The sequence below is a fragment of the Felis catus genome, chromosome A3, assembly GCF_018350175.1.
Source record: "Felis catus isolate Fca126 chromosome A3, F.catus_Fca126_mat1.0, whole genome shotgun sequence".
Classification (NCBI taxonomy): domain Eukaryota; kingdom Metazoa; phylum Chordata; class Mammalia; order Carnivora; family Felidae; genus Felis; species Felis catus.
The window spans coordinates 80117043-80131966 of record NC_058370.1 but is presented as its reverse complement, the minus strand read 5'-3'; the positions used below and the strand labels follow the sequence as shown (position 1 = coordinate 80131966).

Below are 14924 nucleotides of genomic sequence, written 5' to 3'. Positions count from 1 at the left end.
ATTTTTCTAATATGTTTCTTCAGGCAAGCGAAACAAATCAAAAACTAACTATAGAGGCTACACCAAAATAAGAAGCAAAAGAGACCATCAACAAAACCAAAAAGGCAACCTACTGAATAAGAGAAAACATTTGCACATGATATAACCAGAAAACGGTTAGAATCCAAAATAGAGAGAGAGGGGCGCCTGGGTGGCTCAGTCGGTTGGGTGTCCGACTTTGGCTCAGGTCATGATCTCACAGCTCGTGAGTTCAAGCCCCACATCGGGCTCCGTGCTGACAGCTCAGAGCCTGGAGCCTGCTTCGGATTCTGTGTCTCCCTCTCTCTTTCTCTACCCTTCTCTGTTCATGCTCTGTCTCTCTCGGTCTCAAAAATAAACATTAAAAAAATTTTTTAAAAAATATATATATAGAGAGAGAGAACTTCTATAACACCAAAAAAATAATCCAATTAAAAATGGGCAGAGAACACGAATGGACATTTTTCCAAGGAAGACCCACAGATGGCCAAAAGACACATGAAAAGATGCTCAGTATCTCAGTGTCATCATTAGGGAAATGCAAACCAAAACCAGAATGAGGTATCACTTCATTGGCTAGAATCAAAATGACAATAACAAGTGTTGACAAGGATGCAGAGAAAAAGGAACCTTCATGCATCATTGATGGGAATGCAAATTGGTACATGCATACATGTATATGAGATTCCTCAAAAAATTACAAATACAAATACCGTATGATCCATATAATTCCACTACTGATATTTACCTACAGAAAATAAAAACACGAATTCAAAAATATCTACACACCCCTATGCTTACTGCAGCATTATTTACAACAGTTAAGATATGGAAGCAACTCAAGGGTCCATGTATAGATTAATGGATAAAGATGTGATATATACACATAGTGGAATATTACTCGGCCATAAAACACAATGAGATCTTGCCATTTGTGACAACATAGATGGACCTAGAGAGTATAACGGTAAGTGAAATGAGTCAAAGAACAACAAATACCATGTGATTTTACTTAGATGTAGAATCTAAAAAACAAATGAATAAACGAAAAGCAGAAATAGACCATGAACACAGAACAAACTGATGGTTGCCAGAGGAAAGGGGGTGGGAAGAGAAACAAGATGAGGGAAGGGGAGTGGGAGATACAGGCTTCCAATTATGGAATGAATAAAATTCCTGGAGATAAAAGTACAGCACGGGGAATATAGTGGATGCTATTGTAATAGTGTTGCATGGTGGTAGATGGAAGCTACACTCAGGGTGAGCAGAACGTAATGTAAGGAGAAATTTAATCACTAAGTTACACCTGAAACCAACCTAACATTGTGTAACAACTATACTCCAAAAAATTAAAAAGTTGCTGCTTTTGTCCTAAATTCTCTCTACTCACCACAAATGCAAGCATAAATAAATACTGATACTCCTCTTTCAAGACTCTAAATGGGAAAGCACTTTTAAGAATTTTTTACATTTTCTTCAAGTTTGTTTATGTACCTAAAGAGAGACAGAGACAGCAAGGGAGGAACAGAGAATGACAGGGAGAAGAGAGAGAGAATGCCAAGCAGGCCCTGCACTGTCAGCACAGAACCCAACATGGTGCTCGATCCCACGAACCACGAGACTATGACCTGAGCCAAAATCAAGAGTCAGATGCTTAACTGACTGAGCCACCAAGGCACCCCAGTAATTTTAAGAATTAAAAATTTTTTTAATGTTTATTTTTGAGACACAGACAGAGCATGAGTGGGGGAGGGGCAGAGAGAGAGACACACAGAATCTGAAGCAGGCTCTGGACTCTGAGCTGTCAGCACAGAGCCCAACATGGGGCTCGAGCTCGTCAACCACGAGATCATGACCTGAGCCAAAGTCGGATGCTCAACCGACTGAGCCACCCAGGCGCCCCAACACTTTTAAGAATTTTAAACGCAAAGACAGAGGACCCCTTGAGACAGAGAAAAACTTATAGGTCAATATTGCTATTAATAGTTTCTGGGTGGAAAAAAAAATGGTCTCTTTTGGGAAAATGTAATCAAATACAGGAAACAGAAGAGATCATAGATTATTACACATGACACAAGACAAGTAAAAATACAGTGACTTTATTTCCATCATCTTACAATCCCCAGTATCACATCTGGTAAGAAGCATCATTTCTATAAACACAAAAATATTTCAAGAAAGCATGTTACAAGATAGTATATGTAAGCAACAGTTTGGCAGAATTTTATCAACTCTAGTAGTTCACAGACCCCTCCCCCCAAAAAAGCCAAATTTTAAAATTCAAAAATAACAGTTAGCTTTATTTAACATATGTTACACCTTAACACTTAAAATATCATGCTCTAGTTAAATATTTCATCAACAACACTGTATACAAATAAAATATTACACAAAATATATTTAAGAAAATGTTTTGGTCTTTGATCTGAACAATAAATAAAAACACAGGCACTTCTACACTGAGACAGGGAAGCAGTCACTACTCAGAATAATTTTGTATACGTGACATGTGGAAATATGGCAAGAATAGAATCCCGGAGTTTTAAACTGACAATCCGTTCACGAGAAGGTCTGCAATTTCAATCTTTTCACTTGAAGTTCAGAAATTACAAATGCCTTCCTGGTCCACATCGAAAATTCCTAAGCACAATATGGCTGCCAGGGTCAATTCAATCTTTTGATGACCATTATGGAATCATACTCATGATCTTCAAATACTAAAATTAGAGAATTATCACGGTACCACCCAGCAAACCAAATATCAGGACAGTTAAGCTTTCTCCTTAGGACGGTCATAAGACCATGTAACAAGGTACACCGGATAAATGTCACACAGTGATTCTCATTTTGCAAAATTAACTGACCTACTAAAACAAGAAAATACTGTTGGGGTGGCAGGAAATTTTGACAGAAGTTAATTTTTGTAGACTATTTTAAAAATTCATCCAAATTTCATGAAAATAAATGGAATTGCATTTAACAAAAACCACCGAATCATGTATAACAAGGTCTTTGTAGCCAGCATGTCTATAAACACCTAAGTTGCAGATAATTCAGTCATTATAATGGAAAGTAAGAATACTCTCACATGAGGGCAAAACATAAATAACCTAAACCCGGAAATTCCAGAAACATAAATGATTTCAGCTAAGAAGGAAGGCAAATTAGGAAACAATGGCCACTAGCCATAGGAAGGACTGGAACCAATTTTCCCAGCATATCCTCTGTGAAAAGTTAACAATCTTCTGCTTTCCCTCTCCAGAAAGTACCACACCAGAGGGTATAGAGGCCCTCAAATGGATACTACTAATGAAGGCAGTTCTGATGGTTTAACATAGGTATTACCCCTAATGTGAAAGAACACAACATGGGAACTATTCAAGATATGTCTTTCTATGCAAAACTTAGTTTGTATATATTTCAGCAATTTAAATGAGCATCTTGCAACCGAGACCAGATATCAATCATCTCTTGAGGTTTTCTACTATGTACTAACATCAAATCTACATAGGAACAAATGTTATTCTTGTTTTTCTCTTCTATATCAAATGTCTTGAAACCTTTGTGTTTCTCTGGAACGAGGCCGAGTTTCTGAAGGCACATTCCAGTATAAACATCATCAATGGGGTAGAGAAGGACCCGGTCGGTTATATTGTACAGCCTCAGGGCCAGGTGGCCAGAGTAGAGGAATCCACCTCCCCCTGCATAAGGCGGATAGACACCAGTGTAAACAACTTCTGGGATGTAGTACTTCAGTTTCTTATCCCGATGAGGTCCAGCATTGTGGATCACGTCACCTATAAACAAATCTTTGGCTTTGTTCTTGGATAAGCTATTCAAGTAATTCAGGATGTGATGCGTGTTCACAAAAACATCGTCATCGCCCTTGAAAACGAACTCGGCATTTGGGCAGGAAGTGCTCACCCACCTGAGAAAGAGCACTTCTTTCAGGGACAAGTTGAAGAATGTGTCTCTGTAGTTCCACATAAGAATGTCTTGGTGCTTCTCACTCTCGAATTTCAACATATCTGACAGGTCCGGGTGGTTGTCCTCTGGCGGGGTCTGACCCAGTAAGAAGACTCGCACTACAGTTTGGTTCCCCACGTTGGTTTCTCTGCCCCAAGATTCCCGAATTGCTTGCCTTCTAGCAAAATGTGGAATGAGGGACTTTATAGCCAGTAACAAGAAGGGTTTCTTTGCACATTTATCCGGTTGATCTATAAGTAGTGAATAATTTCGACATCTCAGATACAGTAGAAAGTCTTTAAATCTGTCTGGCAAATTGCTGAAACCTGAAACGACTGACATGACCCTCAGGTCAGGTTCACAAAAATTTAGATGGCTTATGTTGGAAAACCCGTATACTTCCCCCGTCTGGTTGGCCAACATATTCAAAATGGGATTGTACCGCCTGTTCAGCTTCTCTTGTTCTCTGTTCCAATATGCCACAGGGGGGTCAGATATCTTCCAGAACTTTTCTTTGGGTATTATTACTTCCCCCTTTCCATTTTTTTCTTGGCTGCTGCTTTTGGAGACTTCCACAATCAAATAAATGAAGACATTAACCATCATCAGGATACCCAACAATTTTATTCTTCGACGTCCAACACTCATTTCTCATATCTGGAATAAAAAGGAGGAGCACTGTATTAATTAGGTACTTATTAATTTGCATTTGCTGACATATGTCACTTGCCTCTTTGTCTTTATCTTCTTTGGAATAGTGGTTTGGAACACAGATTCGAGGCTCATACTGCCTAGGTTCAAATCATGGCCCTACTATTCTAGCTCTGTGACTGTGGGCACGTTGTATAACTGATGTCTCAGTTTCTCCATCTATAAAATGGGGAAAATAACTCACTTCATAGAATGGTTGCATATGAAAAGCTTTCGAAACAGTAGCTGGCCCACAGCAAGCAGTACGTAAGTGACTGTTAATAGAGTGGCTTGTTTTAGACACCTGAAGGCAAAGATATACATTTACTAAGTAACCCCACAGGTGTTCAACTGCCTTGCTTACAAGGACACACATACAAACCAGTGTGTTGCAAACTGATTCACTCACAATTCATAACAAATACATTTTATATTGTGACCCAGTTCACACACAGAACTGTATTCATGTGTGTTACAATGTGTGAGTTTCCGTGTAATTCACAGATTTTTTTCTATTTTGTTTTATTCATTTTTTAGAAAATGGTAATACCAACCCTGAATTGTTTCTCCATCCACACTTTTATAGATGAGGAAACCAAGGCAGAGAGATTAAGATGCTTGGCCAGGGTTGCAGGGCTAGGAGTTGGATGAGACTGAGTATTAAGAGAAACAAAATGACAAGACTCATATTGGCTTTATCCTACTGGCCAAAAACTGAGGACAACCCAAATACCACCAACAGAAGAACGGACTGTCAAACCGTAGTATTTCATACAATGGAATAACCCCCAGCAATAAAACTACTACTAGCTACAATAGTACACTGTGCATGAAAGACAGACCACAGGGGCACTTGGCTGGCTCAGTCAGTAGAGCATGCTACTCTTGATCTTGGGGTCGTGAGTTCGAGCCCCATGTTTGGTGCAGAGATTACTTAAAATAAACAAACAAAGAAATGTTAGGGGGTTTTTTGTTTTGTTTTTTGTTTTTTTAAAGAAGACCTCAAATTCCATATATGTTAGGTTCAAGAAGGCAAGATTAACCTAGGATCTAAAAACCTGAAAATGATAGAGATAGAGGTTTTGACTGGAATGGGGCAGGAAGGAACTTTCCAGAGAACAGAAATGTAGTATGTATATCTTGGCCTGGATGAGGGTTTCATGGATGTACACATTTGTCAAAAATCAAATTGCATACTTAAGATCTCTGCTGTTCATAGCAAAACGAAAAGGGAAATGAAAATGACATTTTCGTGAAATATCAAAGGCCAAGAATAGATTTCAGGCTGTGGGCAACAGAAGAAAGAGCAATAAAATAGTTTATTTGCCAGGGATGTAACTCCAGAGTTCGAGCACTACTGTGATGGATGACTTATACAAGAAGCATAAACTTGACAACCCAAAAAAATAGGAATGGTAATACACTGCAAGGAATGTTCTTACCAGGTTAATTCTATCACTGAGAATCTATCCTTAGAAAAGAATTCCTAAGAAGTACTGTGTCCCAGGCACTGTGTAATACCTTACTTGATATAGTGAATCTATGAAGTAGGTGTGGTTACCTTTATTCCCATTTTATACCTGAGTAAACAGATTTAAAGAAGTAGCTGTTACAGGCAGAGCTGGAATCCCAGCCAAGGCAACCAGGTTCCAAGGCCACCAAATCAAAGGGTAGTTAGTCAGTCTCCTCTGACCTCTAGAAACAAAGCTGGGTGCCTATTTCAAAGAATAGTGTTTATTATTTTTAATTTTTAATGTTTATTTTTGAGAGAGCGAGCGAGTGAGAGCGTAAGCAGGGTAGGGGCAGAGAGAGAGGGAGACATAAAATTTGAAGCAGGCTCCAGGCTCTGAGCTGTCAGCACAGAGCTCGACGCGGGGCTGGAACTCACAGACCACGCGAGATCATGACTTGAGCCAAAGTCAGACAGTTAACTGACTGAGCCACCCAGGCGCCCCTATTTTTTTTTTTAATATAAGAAGATATTTAAGTTTACTGGGTTCTAACAGATAGTCCCAAGGTAAAAGTATTTGTTATGCTGAGAATGCTATGAAGCTATCACATGCTGGACAGCCCAGATGAGATGGGTTGGAATTCACAAGTTCTTTTGTCTTTTAAAATCTGTTTAGTAGGTCCTCATCTAATTGCTTCTGTTTATGTGCTAGCTTCGGTAGCACATATACCAATTGCTTCTGTTTACCACTGCTCAACAGCTTTGATTATAGACAAAGAAGTAAAAGCTGTTTAAGAAAAACAACAGGGGGCGCCTGAGTGGCTCAGTAGGTCAAGTGTCCAACTCTTAATTTGGGCTCAGGTCATGATCCCAGGTTTGTGAGATCAAGCCCCACATTGGGTCTCCAATGAGCATTGAGCCTACTTAAGATTCTCTCTCTCTCTCCTTCTGCCCCTCTCTCTCTCTCTCTCAAAAAAATAAATAAATAAATAAATAAATAAAGTATATTAAAACACACACACACACACACACAACACACACACACACACAATGGCCCCTACCCCATACTTCTAAAGCTTTTGCACATCTAGAAAACATGGCAGATGACCAAGTTATGTGGGTGCCCCCAACTCATCCAATAAGCAGCCCCCATCCCACTTCAAATCTCCCCTCCCTTCTGAACCACTACCTACCCCTCCAGAACCCCACCACTGAGCTACCAAGAAAGGGCCTAGTTAAATAAACTTCCTCCAGATAACGTAGTAAAAAACCACAAGACATTCCTTACTCCTTAATTCCAGTTTTAAAGGGCCCCAAGGCACACACAACCTGAATAATTCAAACACCCATACCCAGGTCTAGAGTCCACACCCTCCTCAGGTTAGCTCCTTTAAAATGAGCTTTTGAGGGGCGCCTGGGTGGCGCAGTCGGTTAAGCGTCCGACTTCAGCCAGGTCACGATCTCGCGGTCCGTGAGTTCGAGCCCCGCGTCAGGCTCTGGGCTGATGGCTCGGAGCCTGGAGCCTGTTTCCGATTCTGTGTCTCCCTCTCTCTCTGCCCCTCCCCCGTTCGTGCTCTGTCTCTCTCTGTCCCAAAAATAAATAAACGTTAAAAAAAAAAAAAATTTAAAATGAGCTTTTGGGCAAACCTAATGATCAAACTGAAGGTCTCAGTCCAATACATCTTTGGCAACCTAAACCCCTTTACTCTGGGCCTTACTTGAAAGGACAAGAGAACTCAAATGGACACTTAGAATATACTTGCATGGGTACCTCATACAGTTAAAGAAATTGCCATCTTCTTAGAAAATAAATCATAATTTTAAGGGTTGTTTTTTGTTTTGCCTTTTTTTTTTTTTTTGGCTTCTAAATTGAAACAAAATAGTTTTCAAAAACAAGCAATTTTCTCTAAATTGGGATAACTCTCCTACAGCTACAGTAGCATTTGACCCAGTATCTCTGATCTCTACATCTTGGGCACTTCGTGTAAACAGCTTGAAGGAAGGGCAATAAGGAAAAGTATGAGGGTGAATGGAGAAAGACTACAATGAGGACAAAGATTCCGAAGGTAACCAAGAAAAAACAGCACACACTATGGGGCAGCTAACTCCATTTTCAACTCAGGCATTTTCAACTCAGAAAAGGAATATGGATATCAGTAGACTACTTCTGAAATTTCCAGAGTAAAAGAAGGCAGTTTAAAGAAGAAAAAAGGAAAGCACAGTACTTTACATAGCAGGTTGTGAACCTCTAAGTTAATTTTCCTAGGGAAAGATTCAGAGTGAGTAAGACGGGAGACGATCCCAGATAAATGAGCTGCATGAGCTGGTTGTACATCCAGGTTATGGGGCAGGGTTATGGCTATCTGGAGTCCAGCCATAACTGTCTGAAGTGATGCTCTGAAGTTTCTATCACGAAAAGCACCCATCCTTCTTTCGGGAATATTTGGAGGAATACATCAGGCTTGCCACCCAACTTCATCCACTGCAATTCAGGCTTTTATTTCCATGATCAAGACCCAGACAGGACTTCCCACCACCTCGGGCAAGACAGAGCTTTACGCCTCTCAAAGGGACACCATCCTCACTTTATTTACATCTGCTCAAGGATTCCAGGCTGAAGGGCATTTTCCTGCCCATTTCCCATTTGCACCCCTAAGGGAAGCTGAAAGGACGGCGCCTCAACAGTGAGAAAAATGGAGGCTCAGAGAGGGTTAACTGAGCTGCCCAAATATTATATAAGAGTTAAGTGACAAGGGTGAGAGGATACAGTTTTTCGGTTTCCAATCCAGGGCTCTTTGGATCTCCTCCTTTTTCTACAAGACACAGCCACATTCTTGTAATCTGACCCTGGTCAACAGCAAGGTTACGAGGGCTGGCTCAAGACTGAAAAAAACCCAAAGCACAGGAAAACTCTGTTTGTTAGCTCAAATGTACCAAGGTACATTTGATCATTACTAAGACTCTCCAAAGAAAAGGAAATGCGAGTGCCTAGAAGCTCCCAGCCCCCCTTCTGAGAATAGGCCAGCCTTACTTGTCCAAATTCCCAAACATGCAGCTCAGGCTAACGCTTACCCACTACTTGCTAAAGGACGTTTTCTTCCAACCTGAGAAAAAAAGATGGGAAAACCAAGATTCTCAACTATAGTTTTCCATGAAGTTTAAAAGTCATCTTTCATTTGTGACCTGGGCACAGTCCCTCTCATGAGAACTCTGCTTTTGGTAGACTCTTACTACAAACCAAAGTTCATGGAAAGGAGGACAAAACAGTGACCCCCATAAAAATATCTGTGGGAAAAAGCTCTCTGAATATCTGACTAAATATTCCCATTACAGACATAAAACCAATACGTGTCCTTTTCTGAGCAGGAAGTTACATTGCTTAAAAAGAATTTGAGTAAGAAAACTTACCCCAAAGCTGGGCAAGATGTTATACAACTCTGTGAAACACAGAATTTTTCTTATGAGTAACAGAAATAGGAAGAAATCCCAAATGCTAACAACCTTAGCCTTTCACCTTCTGCTCCCCAATAAGGACTGAACAGTTTTGAAATTTCTAAAACGCTTCAGTTGGTTCTGTGTAACGGAAAACAACTTTCTTCTTTATTTTGCAATTAAAATATTTAGAAAGCAAGTTAGAAACAGGAAAAATGTATTTGTTAGCTGAAAACGGATTACAAAATAGCACAGAGGCCCTGCTTAAACTATGTGAAAATCCAGATAAAATATGACACGAAAACAAAACTGGTTTCATCGGGGCGGTAGGATTATAGGTTATTTTAACATTCTTTAACACTGCCACACCATGTCCCTCCTTGAATAGCCTCTTACCACAATATCCAGACTGCCTGGGATGGGGGTGGGAAGCATATCACACAAAATTCCTGAGACTGGGTTCCCATTTATGAAGCCCACGTCGCTATCCTGTGTCACGGCCTCAGTCCCACAGTCTCTATATCGTTGCACTGGACCCCAGTGTTCCTCAGAGGCTCTGCCACAACATCCACCCCTAGCCCACCTGCACATCTCCTGTGCTCTTTATCTGAAGTCACCTATTAGAAAGGATGCTTTCTATGAGCACATATGCTTTCTTTGAATACTTAGTTAGGTACCCGCCAGGCGCCAGCAATCCTATGAGGCAGATACTCTCTGAGAGGTGACTGAACTTGCCCAAGGTCACACTAGTTCAAACCCAAGCAGCTCAGCTCCAGAGTCTGAAGGTTAAACCATGATGCAAATGAATGCTGCCACACAGGGTTATGACTAATGGACACTAGTCTTACTTTCAGTGGTTAATCTCCTTAAGAGTTACTAAATATTTTAAAGCTTTTCATTTATACACTTTAACCTACAAAAACTACCATTCGTCAAAGTCGGATACTGGAGGCAGGGTGGTAAATAAGTAACCTTGATTCCTCTATAAACTAAGTCCTGGACAAAATACCTCACATACCTCATTTCGTTTCCCGGTATGCAGTCCAAGCAATCCCAGTATTTCATTCATGGACACTCGAGTGGGAACCACTGAAGTGGATCATCCTAAAAGGTTGCCTCCAGTTCTGAAAGCCCTAGAAACACTGAAACAAAGTGCTGGCCAGAAAACATTTTATTGTGGCCAAGAGGACTCATTCTCACAGAACTCCAACTCAAGGAGAGTCAGTCTCTCTCTCTCTCTCTCTCTCTCTCTCTCTTTCTTTCTCTTTTCTCTCTCTCCAACCCTCTCTCTCTCTCACACACACACACGCGCACGCGCACACACACACGGAACCAAGGAGCTCAAGCAAGTTAGGGAGATGGCTACCAATAGCTAATCAGAGCTAGAGCAAGCAATCATATCCAGGCCTGACCCAAAACCTGTGCTTGAGACTGCCCTACATTCTCACCCCAGTATTCCCAAGGTCAAAGATAAAGGAAACCTTCTTGTGTAACCATTAAATAAAATGAACAGCCATCCCCGTCCAGTCAGGCTGAGGCAAGGAGGCTGGAATTTCAAGCTCTTGATTCAACCACCGTATGAACTAGCAGCCTTCGTGTCCAGGGGGCCCTGCTTCCTGCTCACTCTCCTGCACAAACCAGACACACACCCCTTCACGGGGCAAAGAGCCCAAGCCCACTGCCATATCATGGGGGCAGGGGAAACACGTACACTCTCTGGAGAACGTGCACATGGTTCTGGCTGGCTGCTGCTCTCCCCCACCCTCCAAAACCCTGGCGAGAATGGCTTTCCTAAATCCTTACCTCCCAGGCTGCTCCCATCTGTTGCCTAGTCCTTGCCAGCCCCTTCCAGGCTCTGCTCTGATAAACAGAGACAGGGACAGTTTGCAGCTAAGTGGTTCTGGGGGAGAGAACAGCTTCTAGCACTCATGCAGACAGTGGGGTGATAAGGGTTTGAGTGAAGCTGCTCAGAAGAGCTGGGCCAGACCTAGAACCCATTCCTTAATAGGAACAAGAAGCCTGACCTGGGTTCTTGCCAGGGCTGGGGCAGGGAAGCCCAGGACTTCCCCCATAACCTAGAGGCTGGCACAGAGAGAGAACATGTGTCTTTGACTTTGCTTTCTAATCTCTAAGTCATAGAACAAACTACTGGCTAAATTCAAGGAAATTTGTTCACAGTCATTAATATTAGTACTTCATGTTTGAAATGAAAAGGGAAAAGAACATATGACGAATGTGCTCACCTACACATCCCCACAGGCAACATTATACATGAAAGTGTCTGGCAGGACATGTTCTGGTCCCCAAGTGATTACAGTTCCCCAAAGCCTGGTATGGCTGACTTCCTCAAGTGGCATTGGTCATTTAAGATAAAAATTAATCACTAAGTTCATTCTTCAAATAAGCATGTACAGAACTTTCAGAAAAGGAGGAAGAAGAAAATGCGCAAATGATGGCAGGGAATTAACCCTCCCAGAGGCCATCTTGACCCTGCTTTTTGTAAAACTGACAACAGTTTTAGACGTTCAGTGTAAAAGATTATGTAGTTATAAAACAAGGCTGGTAGATGTTTGAGGGCAGAAATGTCCCAGATCCATTTTCACTTTTGAAGGTCAGCCTGGCATCTGCAGTCAAACAGCCCAGAGTTAAATTCTGATTATGCTACCTACTAGCTGTGTGACCTTGGGCAATTACTTGACCTCTCTGTTTCCTCATTTATAAAATGGGGATGAAATTACCTACCACACCAGTTGTCTATCACTCAATGGGCATTCCATAGTTCTCCTTCAAGGATTCTGATTCCTCCAACACTAAGCACATTTCATTGCCCCTTTCATAAATCTGCTCTCTCTAGGAACTTGTCTATGCACTGCCTTAAACATCACCTCCAAAAGGAGGATCACAGGTTGACTGAGGATCACAAGTTGACTCAGTTAACTGCAGGTATTAGCTTCTAACAAACTTTGTGGGGTCCCTCTTCTCAGGCCCCCTATTTAAAATGGATCAACTTCACAGGCACCTGGGTGTATTACCTCAAACTGCTGCCCCTTCCTGCTCTGCACATCCAACCAAGGAGCACAGTCCTGTGGACCCACCTCCATAATGTGACTTGTACCTCTGCCATCACCTCTCCTCTATTCTGTTCAGGCTCTGCCACCAGCCACTGTGATAGCCTGCCACCTTATTTCTCACCATGCTCCCAAATATGCCCTCTTCCTCAAGTACCCAGTCTTCAGCCCCCTGTACAAACACACATTCCCTGCTTATGTTCTTCCCCTGGTGTGGTCAGACCACCACCAACAGGCTACTGCTCCCTCAAAGGGTAACCTTAACTGTGTTGTCTTCTAAAATTCCTTGGGGCACTTGTGTGCCTCAGCCGGTTACGTATCTGCCTCTTGATTTCGGCTCCGGTTCATGGGCTCGAGCCCTGTATTAGGCTCCACGCTGACAGTGCGGAGCCTCCTTGGGATTCTCTCTCTCTCTCCGTCTCTCTCCAAATAAGTAAACTTCAATAAAATAAAATTAAAATAAAATAAAATAAAATAAAATAAAATAAAATAAAATAAAATAAAATAAAATAAAATAAAATAAAATAAAAACTCCTCTCTTCTCCATTCCCAGAGCTGGAGCTCAGGGCTTCAGGGCCTCTCCCTCTTTTCTACAAGATGACCTACCCAGTGATATGTCCCAACCTAAACACCAGCCTCAGTCCTCCAGTTTTCCAACTCACACACCCTTCTGGTCCCAGCCAGGGCACTTCATAACTATTTGTGCTTCCCTTCAAACCATCTCCAGCCAACAGCCCCCACCCCAACACCATCCACGCTTTAACATCCAAACACAGCAAACACTCTTCTCTTCCAGAAAATCTCAGCTTCTCTATGCCATCTGCAGAGTGCCTTCCTTTTGCTAGGCCTTGCTGGAGAGCTTCTACTCCTTCCAAATTGGCTCAAGTGTCACCTCCTGGCTGAAGCACCCACCTCCCAAGAGTTAGGGCATCCTCTCCTGATCATGTTGGCCTACACCTGGGCATATTGCATGATCAAAGTCTTCACACTCTGCCACCATTACCCCAGCACGTGGCACCTGAAAGTCATTCCGCATTTGCTGAATGGACAGATATTTTGGTCATCTGGCCAAGTTCACTGAGTAGAAACTGCATTAAACACATATACCTCTCCTCCAAAGAGAGGACACTGGGAAATCATGTATGAGCATGCTGGTAAATGACACACACGTATTTATATAAATCTGTCTCTCTTTTTAAAACACTGAAGTACAACAGAAAAAAATTTAAAGGATCTTTCTAGAATTGAGAGAGATGAATTTCAGAAGTCGTGAGCCCATATTAAACCTGAGAGCTCAGGATAAGATCTGAAGAAGTAAACAGGGGTGGACACTATAGCCCAGCCCCCCATCTCCCACAGTCAGCCCCAGACCCACCAAAGGCAACATACTTGTGGGTGTGCTTCGGGCACATCCTGTGCATGGGAATGCACACGCACGGGACTCAGTAGTGCTTCCAGGTGAGGGCTCCATCCCTCCTCCTGCAGCAGACCCTTCCTCTGTCCTATCCCAAAACAGAGGAGCCTCCACACCCCCTTCCTGGTGGGGAGCGGGCAAGTGGGGGAAGAACTGTTACCACCATCAAGGCCGTGATGGTGAGGCACAGGGTGAACCCTAAAGGAAGGCAGGCCCTTAGTACAGACTTACAATTTGAGGGCACCCACTTCCCTAAGGCAGGAAATCATTTTAGAAAAGAAACACTGAAGTGCAGATAGTCACTTCCTGTGGAGCTTCACGTGTCTTGAAAGCCCTTGTTGAGAGCTGGACGTGGCTATGGCTTGGTACGTACTTCCACTGACAGCTGCAGGATCCTCGCACAAACAGTGTTATCTGGCATGCTCTCAGTGGGCCACCGAGACTTCTCTGACTCATCCTTCGGCTTCGTTGGGTTACACGGGGTATGTTTCAGTCTGGGTGCAACCAGGAGGCAGAGACCACACAATAACTTAAGCACAAGTTTAAGAATATAGTAAGTGAGTAACTACAGGACGGAACGGAACTCCACAGAGTAGTCTCTGGCAAATGAAAAGTACCAGGAAAAGGACAAACGTGGAAGACAGCTTCAGAGCTTATTTGAGAAGGTATGGATGGCGGAAAAGTTCCCAGGTTCCCGGGCCAGAGATGGTTTAGTCACCAGGAGAGCAGGAACAACCCTCTGGGGTGCAGGCACAAAGCCTGGAACACATGGTGTCCCCATCAGGAGGATGAGAGAAAACAAACCTTTGAGACTGCTGGTGGGCATTCAGAGAGAACGAGGGTGGAGAGGGGGTCACCACACACAGGGAGTCCAGGATGTTGCTGG

At 42.5% G+C, this 14924-nt stretch overlaps 1 protein-coding gene across 5 annotated transcripts in view; it reads right to left on the bottom strand.

Moving 5' to 3' along the window:
* Window positions 1-2101: 2101 nt before the first annotated feature.
* B3GNT2 (UDP-GlcNAc:betaGal beta-1,3-N-acetylglucosaminyltransferase 2) overlaps window positions 2102-14924 on the bottom strand; it is a 28043-nt gene continuing 15220 nt past the window's right edge. For 3 of the 5 annotated variants that reach the window (XM_023251702.2, XM_023251700.2, XM_023251701.2), the window contains one exon: window positions 2102-4641. In XM_023251702.2, the coding sequence (XP_023107470.1) occupies window positions 3439-4632 (1194 nt within the window). In that variant the 5' untranslated portion in view covers window positions 4633-4641 and the 3' untranslated portion in view covers window positions 2102-3438. Of the gene's footprint in view, window positions 4642-5228; window positions 5253-10574; window positions 10699-14924 lie in introns of those variants that run through there. The other 2 variants (XM_006930126.5, XM_006930127.4) reach the window with 2 other exon arrangements.